Source organism: Spea bombifrons, chromosome 2 (genome assembly GCF_027358695.1).
Source record: "Spea bombifrons isolate aSpeBom1 chromosome 2, aSpeBom1.2.pri, whole genome shotgun sequence".
Lineage (NCBI taxonomy): Eukaryota > Metazoa > Chordata > Amphibia > Anura > Pelobatidae > Spea > Spea bombifrons.
In genome coordinates, this window is record NC_071088.1 from 28,581,007 (window position 1) to 28,606,287 (window position 25,281).

Consider the following 25,281-nt stretch of genomic DNA (forward strand, 5'->3'; position numbering starts at 1 on the left):
CGGCGCTGCGGCAGGAAGCAGAGGAGACATAAGCCGCTCGGCACCACTTGGGCCCCCCTGACTGGCAGAACTCCAGGGCCTGGTCGCAGTCGTGACCCTGGTAGTTCCGCCACTGTTACCATAGGAACTCATTTCTAGTTCCTAGTTTTTCATGCCAAACTAGTTTTTCATGTCAACACAAATAAAACATAATTAATGGAAAAAAAAGTTACCCTGCTCATATTAATGGTTAGCATTATGTGCCACGTAAGACCTTGCTACTTCATTACCGTAAAATGGGCACTACGCATATGCAGCCAATGAAGAGCCAAGCTGACTTTCAAAGGGACTGTTGACAAGTGGCACATAACTCCTGGTCAAGAAGGTCCCATTTAAATCTGGACAATGGGAAACAAATATAAAATTACATCTACCACACAACACAAGGGTGGAAAAACTAGGCACTTACGCTCCACTAAATCGACCAAGAGCTGCTATCAGCCATTGCACTTCAAGATACTTCCTTGTTGTCTCTCACTAGCAGGGTGTAAAGTACAGTGCAGCGTGGGACTGGGCACACAACCCTGTGCAACATGGAGAGAAAGGAGGCCAAACAGTCAATCAGCACACACTGTGTGACCTAAAGCCCTTACCAGGCCCGGACTGGGACAAAAAATAGGCCCGGGCATTTAAGCCTGAGCAGCCCATATTTATTTATTTATATATTTATTGTTAAAGCCCACCCTTCATGTACCATCTTTGCATTTAATCATTCAGACAAATCATTAACACATTCATTAATGCAGTCTCACAAATCATTCAAGCAATTCATCCTCACATGAATTCATTAATTGTCATACGCATTCACACAATTCATCCACACATTTATTCATTCATTCTCATACGCATTCACACTACCCCCTCTCTTCATCTTATCTGCCCCTTCTCACTATGTAACCCCCTTCCCCACTTCTCAATATGTACCGCCTCTATCTATCCCCTCTCCCCCTTTCTCACTATCTAACCCCCCTCTGCCCCTTCTCACTGCAGCCCCCTCCCTCACCCTACTTACCTTGTTGCCGGAGCAAGCAGCAAATGCGACCGGGCCCGCGGCAGGGCAGGATTGACTTAGGGGCTGATGGAGCTGCAGCTCCAGGCCCCCACCTTTAAATTGGCCCAGTCAGGACCGGACTGACTGGTCCTATATGGCCGCATTAACGCAGAGCCCCTTAAGCCCGCCGCAACTACCCCCTCCTAACTATCTACCTTTTCCCTCTTTGAAGTTCACTTACCTTTCAGGAGTCCTGCGGTGGGGGTGCAAGGCCTCTGCCTCCCAGCTCTGCCACTGTATGGAACAGCATAGAGTGATGGGAGTTATGCTGTACTTTTAGAGCATAATTAGATCATGAAAAAGACATTGGAAATGGTACAGCATAACACCCATCACTCTCACGCACTTACCAATCCACACATATACTAATCCACACGTATACCAATCCACATGTATACCAATCCACACGTATACCAATCCACACGTATACCAATCCACACGTATACCAATCCACACGTATACCAATCCACACGTATACCAATCCACACGTATACCAATCCACACACATATACCAATCCACACACATACCAATCCACACGTATACCAATCCACACACATATACCAATCCACACATATACACCAATCCACACATATATACCAATCCACACACATACCAATCCACACGTATACCAATCCACACACATATACCAATCCACACATATACACCAATCCACACATATATACCAATCCACACACATACCAATCCACACGTATACCAATCCACACGTATACCAATCCACACGTATACCAATCCACGCGTATACCAATCCACACACATATACCAATCCACACACATATACCAATCCACACGTATACCAATCCACACGTATACCAATCCACAAGTATACCAATCCACACGTATACCAATCCACACGTATACCAATCCACACACATACACCAATCCACACACATACACCAATCCACACACATATACCAATCCACACACATACACCAATCCACACATATATACTGATCCACACACATACACCAATCCACACATATATACCAATCCACACATATATACCAATCCACACATATATACCAATCCACACATATATACTGATCCACACACATACACCAATCCACACATATATACCAATCCACACATATATACCAATCCACACATATATACTGATCCACACACATACACCAATCCACACATATATACTAATCCACACATATATACTAATCCACACATATATACTAATCCACACATATATACCAATCCACACATATATACCAATCCACACATATATACTGATCCACACACATACCAATCCACTCTCACTTAATGCTTTCCTACCTTTCCTTTCTTCTTTCAGCTTCTTTTCCTCTTCTTCAGTTCTTCTGTCTTCTTCCTGGTTCAGAGGGCACGGACAGCGGTGGGCGCGGCTTCAGTGTTGTGCGCCGGGATCTGAAAACAAACCCCGGCGCACAACAGCTGTTGCCGCGCGGATCACAAGGGAGCGGTATCGGAGGTCTTTAACAGACCTCCGATACCGCTCCCTTGCGAGCCTGCTCCTCCAGCGGCGGACATTACTGTCCGTCTCTGGAGGGGTGCCGGGTGCCGCAAGTTGGCACCCCCTGATGAGCGGCCGCCCCCTGAAGTGTGGCGCCCTGTGCGGTCGCACACCCCAAAGGTCGGCCCTGCCCTAAGGGGCCGGGAAGCCCCCACCAGGGCCGTCCTTAGGGGTCTGCGGCCGCACAGGGTTTAAATTAAAACATCGGGGTTTTTTTTTTCAACTTTATTTAACCCCTTAACGACAATCCCCGTACATGTACGGGGTTGCCGTGCAACGGGTTAACGACAATGCCCGTACATGTACGGGCTGCCGTTAAATAGCTGCATCGCCGCGATCGCGGCGTTTTCGCCGCGATCGGCGGCTTTGCAGCATCCACGGAAGCCTCACAAGTGAGGCTGACCGTGGATCCGGGGAGGGCAGCCCTCGGCAGCCCTCCCCGGAAGAAAAATGGCCGCCGCCGCACCGATCATCAAAGATCGCGGCGGCGCCCGGCTAAAACAGCTTAGGAAGCGATCTGAATCGCTTCCTAAGCATAAATGGTGTTACTGACATGCCTCGATATCGAGGCATGTCAGTAACACTACCCCCCTACCCCGATCACCTTGTGATTGCTCGGAAGAGCAACCACAAGTGCCATCCTGTAAATGACGTTGCCGTCATTCACAGGATGGCATCAACAATAAATATGAGTTCATAGAGGGTCTATCCAGACCCTCTTGTGAACTCTCGAGCTCCTCCTGCAGGTTGAATGCAGGTACTGCATCCAACCATGCAAGGTCAATGGAGCCCAGCTCACTAATGAGTGATTAGTAAAAAAAAATTTAAAAAAATTAAAAAAAAAAATTTAAAAAATGTTTTAAAAAAATAAAAATAATATGGTAACATATAAAAATCCCCACTGTCACCAAAAAAAAAAAAAAAAATTAATAAGCAAGTCCTAAAATTCTTTATCTTTACAAAAATTCCAGCATGGAAAGAGTTAAAATATTGGCATTACAAATGCCCATAGGGTGTCTCGTATTAAAAAATGCATGAGTGGATGGGATAAATTGAATTGGCCGGGTTCAAAGGTGTCCCAAATATGGGACATGGGGGCAGTAGGATCAGTAGGATGTCTAAATGGCCAAAAAATACACACCTCACAAAGGCGGCCTTTTACCTCCCAAATAACCCAACAAACCCATGCATGTGGGGTATCACTGCGCTCAGGAGATGTTACTGAACACATATTGGGGTGTTGTTTGACAGGGACATATACCAGGAGCGATAAATTTATACCTGAAGTACAACGTGTGTGAAAAAAATACAAAAAAATGTACTACCATAAAGTTTCACAAAGGCTGGTGGTAAAATTAGTGCATGGAAAGGGTTAAATTACCAGCATGTGAAATACCTTGGGGTGTCTAGTTTTTAAAAATATATGACTTGATGGGGTAAATTGCATTGGCCGGCTTCAAAGATACCCGAAATGGCACATGGGAGGAATAATGACCAGATTTGGAAAAAAAGGTTTTGAAATAGCAAAACGCTACCTGTACTTATTGCCCCATAACGTGCAGAAAAAAGCAAAAAAACATAAAAACATTGGGTATTTCTAAACTCAGGACAAATAGTAGAATCTATTTAGCAGGTTTTTTCATTCGTTTTTGCAGATGAGTAAAAGTTTTTTGTTTAAAAAGTGAGAAAAAGTAATTTTTTAACAAAAAATCCCCATATTTTATCATTTTTTTATAGTAAATTAGATGATATGATAAAATTAATGGTATCTAAAGAAAGCCCTGTTTGTCCTGAAAAAAACAATATATAATATGTGTGGGAGCACGAAATGAGAAAGAAGAAAATCACAGCTAAACAGCAACACCGAAAAATGTTAAAATAGCCATTGTCCCACAATATACTACGAGTAAAAACCCCTATTGTCCTTAAGGGGTTAACATCCTCCATGTTAAATAAAGTTAAAAAAAAACCCGATGTTTTAATTTAAGCCCTGTGCGGCCGCAGACCCGTAAGGCCGGCCTTGGTGGGGACTTCCCGGCCCCTTAGAGTGGCGGACCCGGTCGCAGTTGGTAGGGTAGGGGCCTGGAGCTGCAGCTCCATCAGCCCCTAAGTCAATGCGGCCCTGCCGTGGCCCGGCCCACCGGGCAAATGCCCGGTGTGCCCGATGGCCAGTCCGGGCCTGGCCCTTACGCTCTTTCTGCCTGAGAGCAGATGGACACTGAGAGAGGAGCTGGCTCTGCACTGGGTTATTCATGCAATATACGAACCTGCTGTAGAGCCGGCTTCTCTCTGCTAGTGTCTGACAGTCCCTCACATTACTCCAGAGCTCAGAGGCAGCACAGGTTATAACAGTGATGGAGCAGCTCAGGCTACTAAATTAAGTACAGTAAGTCTACTATAGGATAGGGACTCAGTGCCCCCTACCACGCTGGGCCCGTAGAGCAAATGCTCCATGTGCCCCTTGATATACAGTATCCTGCGCTGTGTAAAGGCAACTAAGTAGGTCTCCAATCTTTCCCTTTAACCAGTGCTCCTTTAACCCTTGCTCTATTTATTTGTATAGTTCCCATATCCTTAAATCCCACATCCGGTTAGGTAGGCAGTAAGCTCAAAACATCAAAGTAATTTGCATATGTATGGGATATCCATAAAACTATGTTGAATCTAAAATGACACCAAGGACGGATTAAGGTCAACATCTGGGAAAAATGGGTGGACTCGATGGGTGGACTTATCCAGTGTCTAATTTTATGTTTCAAATTCTGTTTCATTAACTATGTAGGTTTTCCCCTAAGGTTAAATACAATTACAACAAATACCTACAAAACAATTTTATTCATTGAAGCAATGACAAGCCATAGGTACTTAATTTAATTTTAATAAAATATGTGTAGGTCGTAATTTCTCACCAACTAAAATGACTCATTCTTGCTGAACACAATTGTTTTTTTCTTTTTTGTGTGTTAGGTAGATAAAGTTGAAAAGTTCAAACACACACAGAGTACAAAAGATTGTCTACATGCCAAGTACAACACAGCAACGTGCAGTACTATAGTTGGTGATGACCAGTGGGGTCATCTTCAGGTGGATGCTACCTCCCTCTTCCTGCTGTGCCTCGCTCAGATGACTGCCGCAGGTAAGGGGCCTTTCATTTTTTTATGATATTTGGCATTACATTGCTGGATAACATCTTACAAAAATCACTAATGTGACTAATGTAACAATGAAATCATCACAATCTGCTGGCTTACAAAATACAAAAATGTAAGCTCATCCTACATGGCTAATTAACCAAGAAGTCTTAGGGGTTCCATCGGTCTGTCCATTCTGCATTGATTATTAATAACTCACTTAAATCAAAATGATAAGCAGGGTTGCTGTAGGGTATCTGTTACAAATTAATATAACTTTTCTTCATGAACAGCAAATGTCAATTAAAGCGACATTCCAGTGTTTCATGCAACCTTACCATGAAATAATTGGTATTAAAATACTTTGCATTCATTAAACTTGTAAAAAATAAAACAAAAGTGGCTTACCTTTAGAAGAAGCTGGAGCTCCAGAATTGCAGGGCAATTCCCCCTCTGTCCCCATATCCACAGCGTATAGGTTCAGACTGCCACAGAGGAACACAAGTAATATTATGGTACATGAAGTCAACATTAGGCCCAGCAAACAGTTTCTGGGATTAATATTGCAGTTATCATACTGCGTGAACATAGGGGATATTTAAACATATTTGTGTGTTGTACATTAGGAAGACATTATGTTATTGTAACATATTAACGTGAATGTGTATTACAACCTCTAGGACTCCGCATTGTGTTTACACTGGATGAAGTGGCCTTTATACAGAATCTTGTATTTTATATTGAAGCTGCTTATAAAGTTGCTGTAAGTATAAAACTGTCATATACGCAGATTAAGGGGTTTTTTCCGGCTCTTCCTGATATTTAATTTTCATGTATGAAAAATGATTTTGGCCTAAGGTTTGCAAAGTGGTCTTATCACCATGACAACCAATGGAATTCTCCAATCAACTGCTATGGTGAGAGACCATTTTTCAAACTTTGCACCAGTCAGTTTTTATATAAAATCTGTCTAAAATCTATAACAGACACTAGATAATATAATAATCTATGTGTAATAAACGTCCAACATTTGGTAGGTTCTGATGGCCAGAAATATCACCAAGTTTAGGGATAGTGAAACTAAAAAATAAACCTTCAGAATTTCATTACATGAGCCCTAGAGTGAAATTTTACATTTTTCATTGATGACTCCCATAATGTATAGTCAGTTATATTAATAACAACCCATGCGCTCAGTGAATGAGTATCGCCAAAAATAGACAAAAAAATATACAGTATATTAACCTTCAAAATATAAGATAGTAGAAACCATATAGGTCACTATGAATGTAGTGAAAAGGGTTTGTTTCAAATAAAAACAATATCTTACATTTAAAACATGCAGCAGCCAGCTTCCATGGCAGGAAAAATAATCCTAAATAAGTCCAGAGAATGAAGTCAGGATACGCCAGGAAGAAGCCCCGATAGACTTCATCCGCTGGACCTATTCTGGTCTATTTTCCTGCCTGGATCTTATAACATGGACCTCTTAATTAGCAGGGCATGATAGAAAAATGGTATATATCATACAATATAATGATCTAGGATTTTAATATTTAATGTGCAGAAAAATATAATTAGTGACTATTTCTTATATGTTATGTGGTTTCCAGGACTATGGAATGTGGGAAAGAGGAGATAAAACAAATCAAGGGATTCCTGAACTGAATGCCAGCTCTGTGGGAATGGCAAAAGTAAGAACTAATCTTATCTTATTGCTGATTTAGCTAGCGTGTCACTACTGTTTAGAGAACTTTTCTTATGTTCTCTACTGTAAAAATGTTTTGGTTTCTATTGACTATCCTTCAGAATCTTAAGACTTTTTTCATTCTGTAATGATCGGTTCTGGATCGTTTCTTAGTTTCATATATATATATAACATGGAAATACCCATTAATACATATGTTGTTATCCTTTGATTTATATAGCTCCATCATTTGTGCAATGCTGTACAACAGACAAATACAACATACACAATAAGGCATTAGAATTTTATAACTGTGTAATAACAATTTTACTTACAGTAAAAAAAGGTGAGGAGCTTACAATCTAGAAGAAGATTAATTATATATTATAAGTATATTATATTATTATAAATATTATATATACATATAGTAAGTGGTGAATGTGAAATATTTGCGGTGGATCAGCAATACAAAACATTTTTTAAATAAATATTACTCAACATGCACAGACTGACGGAAGATAGTTTAAATTTACATGAAAAAGATAATTGAAAAGATATCGCAATAAATAGATTATTATTTTAAATAATAATAATATGGACATTTTTATAATTCTATTTTCATTACAACATATGCTCTATGACAAAGTGTATGTGTACTCCACTCCTTATTATTGAGTTTAGGTGTTTCAGGTACACTCATTGCTAACACGTGTATAAAATCAAGCACATAGAAAAATGAATGCCCATGGTTTTGGAGTGGGATGGCCAACAAGCTCATATAGGTGTGATGGTCAGAAGTCTACATACTTTTGGTCATATAGTGAAGATTGTGGTTAAAAAAACCCTGCTGATTCAGAGCATTGCAAAAAACGCTTTACATCACACACCTTTGTTTATTTAATCATATTTCCATAACCATTATTAAATACTTTCAATGGTAATTTATTATCTGGCTTCCAACATTTACTTTAGAAGGTGGGGTATATAAAATCAGAGGTGGATGATTAACAATGGGGAAAGAGGGAAAGAGTGTCACCTCTTGTAACAGCATTGCCCCAGGGTAGCACCTGATCTTGATCCACCCTTCTGTAAAATACAATGAGTAGGCTGCTTTTGAATGCACATCAGAAAAAAAGTGCCATTTTAACTGCTCTGTAAAATGACACTGAAATGTTGTTTTTTTCTATGTTATGTAACATATAACTAACTTTTTGTGAACACACATGAAAACTCACTTTTTAAAATATTTTCTTGAAGGCTGCTCTGGAAGCTATTGATGAACTTGACCTATTTGGAGCTCATGGTGGACCCAAGTCAGTGATTCATGTTTTACCTGATGACGTGGAACATTGTCAAGTAAGATTATCACAGTTTACATAGCAAATAAGGCCAACTCTTTAGCCTAGTAGAGATCAATATCATTAAAATTGTATTTTATCATCTACTGTGTACATCCGTATGTTTGCAATGAAAATACATGTATCTTGAAAAACGGTATGGGATTTGACTAGAGCTGGCCAAAAACAGATGTTTTTGTCACCAGGAGATACAGTGGGCACCTCTCAATTTCCACCGATTCCACAGTAATTGCTACAGTGCCTGCAAAAGTAGTCAAAAGCTCATGACACATCATGGCAATGACTATTTAGTTCTAGAAAGTTTGTATGAGTTGATGAGTCATGATGAATCATGTCATGGTCTAAGCTTCACAATGATGCAGGTGGCCACAGATGCTCCACTCGGAAACAATTTGTTTAAGAACAAGATTACAATATAGGAGAAGGTTTTCACCCGCTATCAGAGCTTTCATATCCTTCTTGTTGTTAGTTATTTGACAAAAACCAAAACGAGAAAGAGGTGTAGCTTTTGTGCACACTGAATTTTAGTATATTATGCTGTATTTCATAGAGTGAATTGCAAAAGCACTTTTTATATTTCTTTGAACATTAACTATTGTGTCCTATACATTATTGTAGTGTATAATACACGGAGCTCTCATTGTAGCCAGTTGGGATATTTGGGAGACATTCTCTTCGCAAACACCACTTTGAGCTGATTGTTTATGGCAATGTTGTGTAAATTATGTTTTTTATCAGTAAATATGATAAGGGCTTAGTGTGTTTGTCTAGTGGTTGGTTTAACGTATTATTGAGAAAATCCATCCATATAGTTAGCATATGTCTGTAATATTATGTGGGTAAAAACAAATGAAACTCAGTGCTTTAAAGTGTGATTTAAGTAATAAAGAGATAAAAAAAATGACTTGGTTGGGAATTCCTCTTTAAAGAAAAACTGCCACCATGACAGCTTGTAGCATAACTTAATTAATGAAGAAAAACTACACGTAGCTTGTGCGTTTCGTTTGATAATTTAAATTCCATAATTCATCTCCTTCCTCTTTACCCATCAATTGCAAAGGTAGCCTAAACCAGTCAACAACAATAAGCAAATTAACAACTTGGTAGAAATAACACAATGAGGAGTATCACTCATGTTACCCCGTAAACAGCATCACAAAGATGTATTTAGTGTATAGTTTACAAATGTAGTATCCGGGAAAAGTGACAAATTCTGCTTAAACTGTCCATCTAGTGTCATATTGACATGCATTCTAACACATATGTTATATGCTTTTAGCATATAACAAGAAAGTTAATAAACGTACTGTGTCTGAAACCAGCTTGCCTCATGTACCCGGATGGAACACACGTTTTTTCTGTAATAATACTAACTCATACTCTACTATCCACAGTCCATCCTATACTCAATGTTACCACGAGCTTCGACATCCAAAGAGATTGATGCTGGTCTTCTTTCGATCATTTCATACCCGGCGTTTGCAGTAGAAGACATTAACCTTGTTAATGGGACCAAAAATGAAATCATAACAAAGCTTCAGGTAAGATATCTGCTCCTTTGACATTTTTTCTGTATTAAGCTTTCTAATATAGAGATGAAAGTAGACAACTGCATACATTGTGCTTTTCCCTAGGATGCATGCCTTAAAGCCGGAATAGGTATTTCAGGTGTATTACTTGATGCACAGGGCCCTTCCCAGCCATGGACATTTATATGCAGCATGGGGGGAAGAGGTACAAACAAATAAAAGCTGAATTAGATGACTGCTTGGGTGAAATGAAGTTAGGCGTGTAATGAGAGGTAGTGAATTTGTATCCCAATGATTATGGCTTTGCCCATGCAAGCCCTTGAAAAGTGCCAGGTCTTTTCTTCACTAAACTTTACAGTAGGCACCATGTATTTCAGGAGGTAGCATTCTTCTGGAATCTACCAAACCCACATTCGTCCAAGTAATATCCATCGCTCCAGAAAACATATTTGCACTTCTCCATAGTCCAGCGGTGATGAGCTTTACACCACTCGAGCCAGCGCTTGTTATTTTGCATAGTCTTCTGCTTTGTGGCTGAACTTTTTTATTCTTAGACTTTTCCACTTCCAAAATAACAGCACTTACAGTGGACCGGGGCAGATCTAACAGGACATACATTTCACAAACTGACTGGTGGCTAAAGTGGCATCCTATGACGGTGCCACGTTTAAAGTCACTGAGCTCTTCAGTACGACCCATTCAACTGCCAGTTATTGTCTATGGAGATTTTATACACCTGTTAGCAATGATGATTGCCAAATCTCTATGTGTCAGAAAATGTTTCTCATTTTTCAGAGATATTACTGATGGGGCATAATCATTTTCTTAATGCATGTTTGTTATTCTGGACCTTCCAAAACTGAATAGGAATGCATTGGATGTGTCACGCAGGGGATTAGTCGCTAAAGGAGAAGTTTGTAGGCGAGTTTTGCTGGAGAGTTCTGTGTTATAAAGGTCCTAACCTAAGTGAGCTTCTAACCACAATGCTCCTGCCAATGCTTTTAGTGAATAGATCCCGCCATAAGGCACACTGGATGCATGCCTCTGCATTCTTTCTCTAATGGAGTATAGCTGGAGATGGAGAGTAGCTGCACATTTTATATAATTGATATGTTTGTTTTCTTCTTAATCTAGGGGAGATACGGCTGCTGTCGATTTTTACGAGATGGTTATAAAACACCAAGAGAGGTACAGAACAAATACAGTTTTGCCATGTTTGTATTTACCATAGCATGCATAACATGTCCATATGTTGCCCATCCCATAAGATCTATAAGATTTATGACATATATGGTACACGCTTTCTGCTGTCCCAATGATTCTTAATGATGACTTAAATAAACCTAATATTTCTTATAAATGCATAACCAGCCAGCTCCTTTTTGTTGTCTATAACAATGGATATCAGTGTAAGGCTGCCTTTCTCTCCCGAATATAGTATATTATACAAATTGCATTTTTAATATGTGGCTGAATTACCTTCTAGGATCCAACCAGATTACACTATGACTCGACAGAACTTAAATTGTTTGAGAATATAGAATGTGAGTGGCCAGTGTTCTGGACGTACTTAGTGATTGATGGTGTTTTTATTGGAGATCAAGTTCAGGTAAGGGGAAAATATATATGGGGGATATACTATACATGATTTTGGCCTTTATTTAACCATGGGTGAACGTGGGATTCTAATGTGATTTGCTGTGATGGGCCAGATGCAATTGGGAATATTTGCATGCAATGTCCTGGCTAAGATTATGTAGGATGTCAGAGATTGAGAACAATTATAAATGACTGAAACATCAGAAGATTAATAATAATAATATTTATTATTATTAGACATACTGTATCAGGCCCGGACTGGGACAAAAAATAGGCCCGGGCATTTAAGCCTGAGCAGCCCATTTTTATTTATTTATTTATTTATTGTTAAAGCCCACCCTTCATGTACCATCTTTGCATTTACTCACTCATTCACACAAATCATTAACACATTCATTAATGCAGTCTCACAAATCATTCAAGCAATTCATCCACATTAATTCATTGTCATACGCATTCACACAATTCATCCACACATTCATTCATTCATTCTCATACGCATTCACACTACCCCCTCTCCCCATCTTATCTGCCCCTTCTCACTATGTTCCCCCTTTTCACTATGTACCCCCTTCCCCACTTCTCAATATGTACCCGCTCTCACTATCTAACCCCCCTCTGCCCCTTCTCACTGCACCCCCCTCCCTCACCCTACTTACCTTGTTGCTGTAGCAAGCAGCAACTGCGACCGGGCCCGTGGCAGGGCCGGATTGACTTAGGGGCTGATGGAGCTGCAGCTTCAGGCCCCTACCTCAAAATAGGCCCAGTCATTACCGGACTGACTGGGCCTATGCGGCCTCTACGGCCGCATTAACGCAGGGCCCCTTAAGCCCACCGCAACTGCGACTGGGTCCGCCACTCTAAGGGGCCAGGAAACCCCCACCAGGGCTGGCCTTAGGGGTCTGCGGCCGCACAGGGCTTAAATTAAAACATTGTTTTTTTTAAACTTTATTTAACATCCTCCATGTTAAATAAAGTAAAAAAAGACTTTATTTAACATGGAGGATGTTTAATAAAGTAACCCCCCCCCCCCGATGTTTTAATTTAAACCCTGTGCGGCCGCACACCCGTAAGGTCGGCCCTGGTGGGGGCTTCCCGGCCCCTTAGAGTGGTGGACCCGGTCGCAGTTGCGGCGGGCTTAAGGGGCAGGTGCGTCTCATGCCCTGCGTTAATGCGGCCATAGAGGCCTCATATTTTAAGGTAGGGGCCTGGAGCTGCAGCTCTATCAGCCCCTAAATCAATCCGGCTCTGCCGCAGCCCGGCCCACCGGGCAAATGCCCGGTGTGCCTGATGGCCAGTCCAGGCCTGTACTGTATGATAGATCATTATTATAATTTATTGTATATAGCGCCATCAAACTCCATAGCGCTGTACAATGGGTAGTAGTGATGGAAAGTTCAGATCAGTAAAGTGAATCGGTTAATTTTGAGTGATTCATTGAAATAAACCGATTCATTGGTTCACTTAATGTGACTCACATGACTTACGTTAACGTCATAACCCTCCCCCCAACTTTTTAAAAAGTTGTTACAATCATCCAGGCCTTGTGGCAACCAATCGACCTGCTAGGCATGTGTTCATCCATGTACAAACCAAGTAAAATCTTCTTGATGAAGGGTCTCATTAAAGACATTATGGACATTATGGACACAGAATTGAGACAGAACATGGTTAAAACTTGGTGGAGCGCTGGGAAAACGAGGGAGCTGTCTGAATATCACCACTAAAATGCTCTATATTCAAGTGCAAGTTAATGATGTAACATTATTTTTGAAATATGTCCAGTAAATATCACCTATACTTTTGGGACTTATTTATAATCATATCTAAAAATGCTTCATGTTTTTACAGTAAATCTCACCGTTTATGTGTTGCTTTCTCAGGTGCAAGAATACAGGGAGGCTTTGGAGGGAATAATTATTAGAGGAAAGAAAGGAATACACCTTGTTCCAGAATTGTATGCCGTTCCAGCTAACAAGGTAATGTCCCATATGGAAATATGTTGTTACAATGGAATTATCTTCCCCATGACCTACAGTGTATGTAAAATACTGTACAGCTTGTATGTGAAGTTCCATCTCTGTTGGGGATATGATATGTTGACCCTGTCTAGTAGGCCAAAATGCCCTAGCATACAGGGATTGGGATTCCGTAAACACAGATTAGTATCAGCCACATCCCTAGCATTCAGGCCTGAACTGGCCAGCTGGCAAATGAGGCAAATCCCTGGTGGGTCAGTGCCTGATGGCGACGGTCATCTACATTTACTGACATTCACATGGCAGATCTAATGCTTTAATGTGCAGTCATAGGCTGGTTACAAGCAGCCCTACGTTATGTGGCCCCATATGTTACTTAGTGACCGCTGGCCTTGTAGCGTAAGAGTATTTTCTCTGGCTTGCTGTACACTAGAACACCTATTGATTTTGTCTGTCATATGCTTCCTTCCAAATAGTTTCTTTTTTGTTCTCAGATAGATGAGGAATACCACAATCCCCATTCTGTTGACCGGATTCCTGTTGGGAAGATTCCACATATGTGGGGACAGTCGCTATACATACTGGGATCTCTTTTAGCAGAGGTAACATTAATAAACATTAATGACATTAATAATAAAATATTAAACCAATATTAAAACATTGAATCTACACTGTTCTAATAAATACATAGAAGAATTTTGATATTGTCAATTCTTCAGGGTACCATGTCACCTAAAACATTTAGGTGTTTTATTATTATTTGTTGACTTATTTGGCCCCATCATATTTCACAGTGCTGTACAATGGCTAATTTTCTGTATTTTCAAGAGTTTTGTCAGAAAGCGTTCTTCCACAGATGAACCTTAGGATACATAACAATTTGGACAGTAAAGGAAGAATGATCAATATTGCAAACTCATGGACACCTTGTGAACCTAAATTTCCAATGTTTGAATATTAAGCAAATTAATTATATATATATTTTTGATATGAGCCATTAGTTATAGACATTACTTATGTTTTAATATTTCTTCATAGGGATTTCTAGCACCTGGAGAGATTGATCCTTTGAACAGAAGATTTTCTACATCCTTTAAGCCTGATGTGGTAGTACAAGGTTTGAGTTTCTAGTACAATAAAGCATGTAGATGTGGCAACAATGATATATATTATATAAAACAATAGTAACTAGTTTAGGGGGTGAACTAAACAATAGCTATCGCTCTTTATCTTAAATAAATTGACTAGCCTTTAGTTGGTCAACATATTCACAGATCAAGGAACATTTGCAAACTCAATACTGCAAAGGTTAACCAGGATAATTTCAATACACTCTTGATACCCTGCACAGATATGTTTAATGTGGATACGCTCCACCTGCAATCCAACCATAAAGCATGAGGTCAAAACATTTTTTGAGGACAAAAATGTACATTTTGGGTGTGTGTTGTTATGTGACATATCCTACCCACTAATACAACAGTATATCTAAAAATACAATGATCTGTGAATTTAGCTGCTGGGAACGTAATGCACTTAAAGTGTCATTAGGGTGTTAGTTCATCTCCATCATGTGGACTGAATGATTAGGGGCAGTCTCTATGTTTTGAGGGTCATACCAGCTTTTGTGCAGAATAAGGTACACAATATTTACTTTGATGTCATATAGAAATTTAAATCATAACAAGGTTTATATGATTTGACAGGTTCCATGAGCCAGTTATAACCCTTATATCCCAAATGCTTACTTTTTTAATATGTGCTTCTAATTGGCTAGTCAGTAGATTTTCAGTAGAAAGTAAATGGTATACAATAATTCATTCAGTCACTTAATGTATTGCTATAATTGATTTTTTTTGGTTTAGTTTGTGTTGTAGCAGAATCTAAAGAAATCCAGAAAATGTTGAAATCACATGATATTTCTGTTCAGAGCTTCAGAGATATCCGTCCAATACGAGTGCAGCCTGCTAGGATTTTGAGCCATCTGTATGCTAAGCTAGGTAAGCGCAACACGGTTAGATCACATTTCAGTCCAACTAGTAAATCCAAAGGAAAATGTAATTTTTTACGTTGAGAGAACTTTTGTCTCCTCCAACACCATATTGATATGCACCACAAAACATCAAGGTATTTTGAAGATTTATTAAATTCTTTATTTTTCCAAATAATAGAAAGTACAATCAATATATTGGAGCACCTCATTTGAGTCTTCATAGGGAGTGCTCATGCCACTTCCTCTGTTGTTCTCTTACTCAAGGTGACCAAGCTTTTAAAAATGTGGCTATAGATCATTAAACATTTAATATTTTTTATACGTGTACACGTTTTCTTCTATGTCCAGCATATGACATGGAGCCTTCTTACTGTAGCGTGGTTGTAGAAAAGGCACATTTGTTTTTCATTCGTTTTTTTATTATCATGATTTTTAATTTGTTTTTGCTGTCTAGGATTTAATAAAGCTATGAAGCTAAGTGGACGTCCATACCGCCATATTGGTGTTCTTGGGACATCTAAACTGTACACGATCAGAAATCAAATCTTTACCTTTACCCCCCAGGTAGGTACCAGAAGTAGCGCTAGAAGAATAACTAACACATAGTTTCTATGTTTGTAAAGTTAGTAATTGCTTTAACCCAGGACAGCACATGTCTGCGTGGACAAGGAGAGTTGAACAGGTTCGAAGATACAAAGATGACACCTTCACCCAATGGATGGAATCATACATATAGTTTATTAACCAAATCAAAATACATTCATAAGAATCAGCAATAAAACAGGATTATGCTTATGTCTCTTCCTGCACTGGGAGACCCTCGAAGCTATACAATGCTTCACAGTGCAAGGCGGGCTGCAGGGCCAGATGCCAAGTATCACAAACTGATCCACGGTAGAGTCTCTCTTAATTGCTGGAAGGTTCCCACTTTTATATCGTTTAGTAATACATGAAACACTATGTAAATATCTGTCTACGTGACCATGCTCATTTACTATTGTTTAGCAATTTTGCAGTTAGTTGAGAACAGGATTCTCATGCTGTACTGCTTATCCTGTTCTCAGGCTCCCAGCATCCCTGGTTCAATGACATGTTCAACTGTGTTCAGTCCCACTAGAACATTATACAGCACATCCCTTTAAATTAAAGTTCCTGTTTTATTTTAAAGAGAATAACTACAAAAAAAGGCATTTTAACCCGTTAACAAGGAAAATGTGCTCTTCTAGTTCTTTTTGAAATGGTTCTGGAGTCTAACTCGCAAACAATAAAGTGTTGACTGTCCATATCTTGTTCGGAGATGAACCACAGGACATTGGGCTCACTAATTATGAACTACATGCACATGGCATATTAAATATGAATTTACCATATCATCTGATTTCTCCTGCAGTTTACAGACCAGCACCACTTCTACCTAGCTCTGGACAGCAGGATGATTGTTGAAATGCTCAGGACTGAACTGGCTTATTTAACGTCTTGCTGGAGGATGACCGGGAGACCAACGCTTACGTTCCCTATTACTCACGCAATGCTCAGTAAGATGGGCTCCGTTTTACTGTAATGTCAATGTTCCTATAGGGTGTGAAACACATAGTTTCAAATCCCTGTTATCACCATAAAAACCAAAGGAATGTTCTAGGTTCTTGGTTCATTGCATTGGTTGCTGTACTGTTAAGGTCAATAAAGGAACTAATCTAAAATAGTCCAAAGTTAGGCCACTTGAAGAAGAGTCTTGAAGGTCTTGAAGAAGAGTCCTGCCGTTTGCAATGTTGTCAAAAGCTAGGGTTGTATCAGTTCTTGGTGTTTGTTGTTGTAATCATTTGTGCTCCCTTAATGCAGGTTATCCAGTGCTCTGTACTTTTATGTGACTGCATATTCAGGCACCTTTTCTGTTTTCATAATCTGTACTCTATCCCACTTCTTTTAGTCAACTGCAAGAGTGAAAATCCTACTTTATTCAGCAAGCAATGATTCAAAAAAAAGGTTGTTTAAGAAAACATTTTAGAATAGTGCAGTCAATATTACAAAAGTAAACCTCTATCTTTGTAAATCACTGAGTTTATTATTTAGTGAGTACATTGAAAATACAATTAATTCATTTGTCTTCTAGACGAAGATGGTTCTGACATAGACCCGGCTATTGTTTCTACAATCAGAAAACTAGAAGATGGATATTTTGGAGGGGCAAGGTAAAATAAAAGGGGTTTATTCACAAACTGAGAGCTGTCCTACAAGTAGACCCATTTCAGTTAATATTGTTGTTGCTTAAAGTACTGATTCTCACAAACCTCTTATTTAGTCATTTTCCAGAATGAATATTCCAGAGCTGTTTAAATTGGAGACTGGTGGCAAATTGAGTCCCCGCTCAATTAACATTCTGGATTAAGTCCCCATTAACAACAACGGGGAATCAGTTTGGGTTGAATTATTTATTAGAGTGGTCCAGCAACAAAAATTGGATTTTATGCTAATCATCTAACAATTTAAAACAGTCTGGAATTTTTAAACATTTTAACACATCTGCCAAATGTTTTTATTAAGATGTTCATAGCACCTCACCCATTCACTCAATATTTCTTGATTGGCGGCCTAGTGATATTTTGTTTGCGGAAGTGAATATCGATTTCCTATATGTCTGAGAGGCTTTATAAGAACTACTTAACTTTTTGTCACCATAGCTCATAATGCTGTGATAAACGTATGATTAAATGCCCACAGTGTTTATGTTATAGAAACATTCACCATTGTGTACATATAGTTCATGTATTTATAGCCTTTGGCTATTCTGGCTTGGAATTTTATTCTTCCATCATATACTAATACTTTGCATTTATATTCCAGGGTGAAAGTGGGAACGTTGTCAGACTTCCTTACTACATCATTCTATACCCACCTAAGTTTCCTGGACTCTGATTGTGATGAAAAACTTTTTGACGATGTGAATGAGGGAAGCTACAGTCCTGACAATGAATACGAGTATGAATTAGGAATATTTCCAGAGGATCATTGTGAAAATGGTAATGTTATATTTTAGAAGTTTTTTTTTTTCTTTCTAATCTTTGTTGCACGCCCTAAACATCCATCCACCGTTTTTCCCTTCCGCTGTGTAATGCTTTCCCATATTGGTATATTAGATTAATTCCAGTCTCTAGCTAGACAAATCTTTGTAGCAAGGAGAAGGTTAATTGCTAGATTTTTGTTCAATTTCTCCTTTAAATATGTAAATAAATATGAAATTTAAAAAATGAGGGGTTAAGAATAAATCTAGTCTTAACATATCTTTAAATAAATTGTCAGCTTTCACTTTAGAGGTCCCACCAGACAAGAAGTATGGATCAATTTTTGTCCATTTTTACCTATACAGTTTTAAAAAATAGTTTGTGAAAATTGGTAAAATAGACTGCTTTCCTTGTTGTAATCCATGCTTGGGACCATTTATCAAAAGTAAGTGATATTTCTAGATCAGACTCCCATTTAAGCAAAAAGACAGTCTTGTCCATATTAACTCCTTGTAGTTTTAGAGATTAGGCTTGTCTTAAAATTATGATTTTAAAAAATGAGAGTATTGAAAATTGATTTAAAAGATTAGATTTTAATAAACTGTGGATTCTGATATGGGAATGTTCCTCTAATATAGGTAAACTATATATTATTTTTAAATCTTGAAAACTGGTAGTAATAATAATAATTGTGAATTAGAATAAGTGTGAAAGAGAGGGAATGCTTGGTGAGGTCCAATTTGGCAGTTTGATATTTCCTTAAAAGAGAGAATATATGTTTGTCAGGTGCTTTTAAGTGTATTTTCCCCCCCAGAAGAAAGTCATGATGAGCTGGATCAGTATATAAATCACTTGCAGCAAAGTATGGCATCGACTTCATATTTACCAGAAACCTGTGATACGTCCACAACATACCATGCCGTTAGCGCACTTCATTCCACGCGCGACATTCTTTCTATGATGGCCAAATCGAAAGGCTTGGAAGTACCAAGTGAGTATTGTACACATCGGTAATAATGTACATTATTTTCCGTAGATCTCAAAGCAAAAGTTCAGAAGCTTGCTATAATTTCATATGTATTCCCGGAAGATAATTTTGCCTTTTAAACCCAGTATTGGCTATACGTATTTTGTGTTGCCTTTAATAACATAGTGCTGTTGAGTTGTATTTTTGACAGCCATTACATGTTTAGCATTCTTTTTCGATTCAGATTCTTCTTTATTTCTACCTGCTAAAAATTTAAGTGCCCATCGGAAGTCTTTAAATTTGCTGGAAGTTCCAAAGCTTCACCAAAGTCAGGTAAAACTGTCTATTTTTTTAAACTTTTCTCCATTTTGCATGATATAAGTCACATGTATGTGCTCTAGTTGTGTTAAGTCTACTAGAGAAACATTCTGACTTCTTATCATACTATATTGTACTAAACAATAGAATGAGTCCGTTTTAATCATTGTTTTGAACAGTCATCCTTAAATATCATATGACTGCATACACTGGCAGCCAAGGTTTGTAGATAAAAGGAACATAATAAAATAGTTTTTGGAACATTATAAAATAAAAGCATGTTTTCTTCATTACTGTATAGAGCACTGTATTGTATGGTCGAAGAAAAATAATATAAAATAAAAATAAATAATCAAGCTGCAAGCAGAAGCATGATGAAACCAATTATACTGTTATAAGCATCTGTCACAGATCATACATAATTTAAATGTGGCAGATTTCAGATTTATGTCACATTTCTTCTTTGCATAAGCATTCATTTTCCTAGTTGTATGTCTTTGTTCACTATTAGATTACCAAAGCTTACAGCTTATAGTATTTGTGCCACAAAGCTGGTCATCAGATCCACACAAGCTTCTGCTTGTTATTACGCACTGTCCCCTGTATAGCTTATAATTTATATGAAGTAGTAATAAGGGTCCCACTGGGTAAATAATACGTAAGTGATATATTTCAAATGGACTTGGTTTTATATTATTGTATCGAATCCCTGAGCTTTACTGCAAGGTTTGGATATTTCTGATTTTAGTGCTTTTTTGATCACTTATTTTTGGAAATATCTTTCTTAGCTTTTTGAAATGTACTACTTTTCTGCTCACCGTTAGATTATGGAATTTGATCATTTACGTGCATTAACCCTTCCTTTTGTCTTAATTACTCATATAATTCATTTTAGATTTTAAGCTTAGAGCGGGACCCTCATAAGCCATAAAGATAGATGGCAAGGTAATGGGCAGGGTCCTGAACTCCTGTTGTAGCTGAATGTGTAAATGTATGTTTGTTATATATTTGTTAACCACCCCGTATTTACATGTGTTAATAGGGCTATGCTGTTGAATATGTTAGCACTTAATTAATAAAGTATAATAACAAACTCTGTATATTCTATAGAATCACGAGATGGAATTAAACCTACCCAAAGATGCTCATGGTAATCTTGATTGCCACAAACTTGTTGAGAAGCTTAAGGAATGTCCCACGCTTCAGGACCAGGCAGATATACTGTATATTTTGTGTGTCATACGGTAAGAATACAAGCATCCTTATTCACTGAAGAGCTAAACTGATCCACCAAAGACAAACGTACTTTATAAACATGCAGTGTTGAGTCAGGTGTTATCATTGGCAGGGCTGGCTTTCTGTGCTAGCATGTTGTTGCTATTGGCAGTTTTACAGCATTTTTTTTCTCAGAATAGCTTTTGCAGGCAATTACACTTTTGCAGGCAATGATGCTGGAAATATGATGTCATGTCCTGGCACTCGTTTTCTTAAAGGCACGCAGCGCCATTATTCGACCTGGATACCAACCACAGAGGGGGAGGGGACTGGGGGGCTGCCCTAGGTCGGACCTAGGATGGCCCCAAATGTAAATACATCACTAATTCCCGGGATAGCTTACAAACTATTTTTTGACTTCTAACTCCCATCAGATGAAGGCAAGTCCTAGCTGATCATTGTGTCAGATTGAGTTTCACAATAGCTGTGGCTGTACATGTTGGATCCTATGGGAATATTATCAGTGGTGTACTTGTCTATGGCGCTGTACTAAACTGTCTAATTTTTAAGCTACAGTTTTTGTACAGTTTATAACAGTTTATTGTTTTGTGCCCAGAGGACTAGACTGGGACACTAATCTGAATGGACAGTCTGGGGTAACAGTCCGTATTCTGCTGAGTGAACTCTACAACAAGGCCGGCGACAATAGAGAGTGGGGATTAATCCGTTACATCTCTGGTTTACTGAAGAAGCGTGTTGAAGTGCTTGCTGAGGTATGGAGGAAATTCCACCACCTTAAGCTGTATTGTGTTTACTAGACTAGTATTGAGGAATGCTCTGGTTACATAAAGTCTATGCTTAATGCCAAAACCTTTATAAAAATGTTGGACATTATAAACATGCACTAAATGACTATTTAGCATTTTTACTAAAACCATTGGGCTGTCTTCATTCTTCACTAACCCCAAAGCCTACATGTCACTGCACTATACACTAAATAAACCTATGCAAGGTAAATTACAGAGTAAAATAAGAAGGTATATTGGCATTAGATATTTTTGTATTTTTGTGTATAATATGGGAGCAGTCATCTTACACAGTAGGTGGATAGAAGGAAGTTCGCTGCGACCCTTGTAGTTACGCCAGTGTAAACATGTAACCTAAACAATAAGAAACAGATATATTGTATTCCTAAATATGCCTCCTAGTGAAATAGCCCTTGTATCTCAAGACAAAATATTGTGTACTTAAAACTGTAACATTATTTTAGATTACCCGATTCATCCACCAGCTCAGATCTGTCTTATTTATATAATGTTTTAGTAATTTAAAGGATCAGTACAAATTCTGCATTATTTTCCTCTAGGCCTGCACGGACATCTTGTCACATCAGAAGCAGCTGACTGTCGGTCTGCCCCCAGAACCTCGAGAAAAAACCATTACTGAGTAAGTGCTATTGCCTGTATCAGTGCTACTGTACATTACCTAAACCAATATATCCTACACTAGCCTCCTAGTAGGAGCGATATTTGCATCAATGTTTTAAGCCTGGTGTGGTAGCAAGGCCCCGAAAGACAGAGCAGGCAAGAATTCAGAATTTGGTCCCTCAGCTTGACCTACGATGAGAAAGACCGTGGCAACTTAGGGTACAAAATACTGTTATAGGAGATCACAGGGTTGTTGTTTTTTTGTCTGCTGAAGGTTCATGTCATTTCAGTTGTAGGAGTAAGAAGTAGCCACCATTAGAACAGAGTTTTTGATATTGTATGAGATAGTGTGGTAGTCTGAGATGCCATTTAATGAATGATCATATTTTTAGCACAAGAGTTCAAGTCACAAACGCATAAGGCCTTTTCTCCAGCATGGAATGAGAGGACTTAATATATAGAACTTAAATAGAAACACAGTTGTTGCTTGTGGGTGGGTCTTCTGAAGTAAAATCCACTTAAAAAAAATAATTTCTGAATGTGGAGCTATGAATAATTAATTGTTGCTGAAAATCACAATATATATATATCTATATATCTATATATATATTTGTTTCAAGCCTAACATTTCTTATATGGCTTTTACCTGGTTCTCTCTCTCAGCATATTCGTTGTATGTATCATATATATAACATGTACTATCTGTAATATTTTAATTCCCCCAGTCCTTTGCCTCCTGAAGAGCTAGCTGCTTTGATTTATGAAGCAAGTGGACAAGACATTAGCATTGCTGTACTTACACAGGTAAAAAATAAGAAGGAATAGCAATTTTAAGCATAACGGAGGTTATCAGCTCTTTTTCGTCGTAGGTTATTCCGCAGGGAAGCTCTTAAACATGGATTAGCATCTCTCTAAACAAATCTTAAGACATAAAACAAATATGAAGCATTTTTGTTCTATACATTTCAGATCACTAGTCATACAAGAGTGTTGCTCAAAGCTATGTAGCAAGGGTGAATATCATACAGGTGTTGAACTCAATGGTGTGGAAATAGAAGTGATCAAGTTTGCGCAGCATTCACTATATTTCCAAAACCTGCTTGAGATTAGGTGACATCAATCAAACACCTAAAATACAACACATTACAGGTCCATGATGACAGTACCATATGAGTACCTTACTCTTTCTGATGAAACATTCTTGGTTCAAAAATCACATTTATTTTTTCACAACTTAAAAAGCTAAGCTACTTCAAAACAATTACAGAAATATTAAGAACTGACGTTAATTGCAGATGTTTTTCAAAAATAGATTTAGGCCATCAGAGCAGGCTATTTATTGAGTCAGACAACTCAAAGGAAGTGTTTTTGCTATTTTATTAATTGTTTGTGTACGTATTTATTCTCACAGGAGATAATGCTGTATCTAGCTATGTATGTCAGGTCCCAACCAAGTCTTTTTGGAGAAATGCTCAGGCTTCGCATTGGACTTATCATGCAGGTGATGGCCACCGAACTGGCTCGAAGCTTGAACTGCTCAGGTGAATTCGATGTCCTTTTCTCATATATGTATTAAAAGTACATGCATGGTTCCCAACTTGTAAATGATGCCAAAGTTTAAATTCTATGCTTAGAATTTACCTTTTTTAAATTCTTTTTTTTTGTCTCACCATTCCATTACCAAGTAACCCGTATGCATGCATGAATGTATGCATGTATATATTGTTTGAGTATAAAGTCTAAAATATAGAAAACCCATTGATTAAATACAATAAAAATTGCATTTTCAGGTGAAGAAGCATCTGAAAGTTTAATGAGCCTTAGTCCATTTGACATGAAGAATCTTCTTCACCATATTCTGAGCGGGAAAGAGTTTGGTGTGGAACGAAGCAGTAAGTAGTTTAGATTTTGGGGTGATGGAATGACTCAATATTTTACACAATACTATTAATGAGATGTACAGAATATTGTACGGAAGTTCTCATTTATGTTAAGAGATAGTCAAATGCTGGAGGGCTAGGGCTTTGAAATCCCTGAGAAAAAAATACAATTCATATTCAATATTTTATTTTTTTAATTCTAGGATAATGGTGCATACTGACAGAAGTATTCACAAGTTCCAACCAGTGATGTATCCACAATATGATACAGGGTGCACTTTATAGTATGATTAATAATATATTCACAGTACTAAAAAGATCAGTGTCTTACTTTGGGTCTTTATCCCACATTAGCAATACTGCATTACATTGTGGGGTACACCATATTATTTGTTTAATTATTTGAAAACAATCTGAACCAATAAATATTTATACCTTAAAAAACTCTGCTAAAAAATCAGTACAGATTATACACATTAGTATGTACTATATACTCAGCATCCACTATATGGACAAATGTATTGAGACGTCTGACTATTACATTAACAGGGACTTTTATGACATGGCATTCTAAATACATAGACATTAA

The 25,281-nt window shown here is 38.2% G+C and overlaps 1 protein-coding gene across 4 annotated transcripts in view; it reads left to right on the forward strand.

The window, feature by feature from the left end:
• Positions 1-25,281, forward strand: part of PHKA2 (phosphorylase kinase regulatory subunit alpha 2) — a 43,142-nt gene that overhangs the window by 9,105 nt on the left and 8,756 nt on the right. For 3 of the 4 annotated variants that reach the window (XM_053457317.1, XM_053457318.1, XM_053457316.1), the window contains exons 5-27: positions 5,578-5,746; positions 6,422-6,504; positions 7,355-7,435; positions 8,686-8,784; positions 10,181-10,327; positions 11,450-11,503; positions 11,802-11,924; positions 13,798-13,893; positions 14,388-14,495; positions 14,932-15,010; positions 15,759-15,893; positions 16,341-16,450; positions 17,277-17,421; positions 17,997-18,075; positions 18,728-18,903; positions 19,700-19,876; positions 20,097-20,185; positions 21,281-21,414; positions 22,002-22,158; positions 22,752-22,831; positions 23,538-23,616; positions 24,224-24,353; positions 24,603-24,704. In XM_053457317.1, coding sequence (XP_053313292.1) covers positions 5,578-5,746; positions 6,422-6,504; positions 7,355-7,435; positions 8,686-8,784; positions 10,181-10,327; positions 11,450-11,503; positions 11,802-11,924; positions 13,798-13,893; positions 14,388-14,495; positions 14,932-15,010; positions 15,759-15,893; positions 16,341-16,450; positions 17,277-17,421; positions 17,997-18,075; positions 18,728-18,903; positions 19,700-19,876; positions 20,097-20,185; positions 21,281-21,414; positions 22,002-22,158; positions 22,752-22,831; positions 23,538-23,616; positions 24,224-24,353; positions 24,603-24,704 — 2,632 coding nt within the window. The remainder of the gene's footprint in view (positions 1-5,577; positions 5,747-6,421; positions 6,505-7,354; positions 7,436-8,685; positions 8,785-10,180; positions 10,328-11,449; positions 11,504-11,801; positions 11,925-13,797; positions 13,894-14,387; positions 14,496-14,931; positions 15,011-15,758; positions 15,894-16,340; positions 16,451-17,276; positions 17,422-17,996; positions 18,076-18,727; positions 18,904-19,699; positions 19,877-20,096; positions 20,186-21,280; positions 21,415-22,001; positions 22,159-22,751; positions 22,832-23,537; positions 23,617-24,223; positions 24,354-24,602; positions 24,705-25,281) is intronic. The other variant, XM_053457319.1, reaches the window with a different exon arrangement.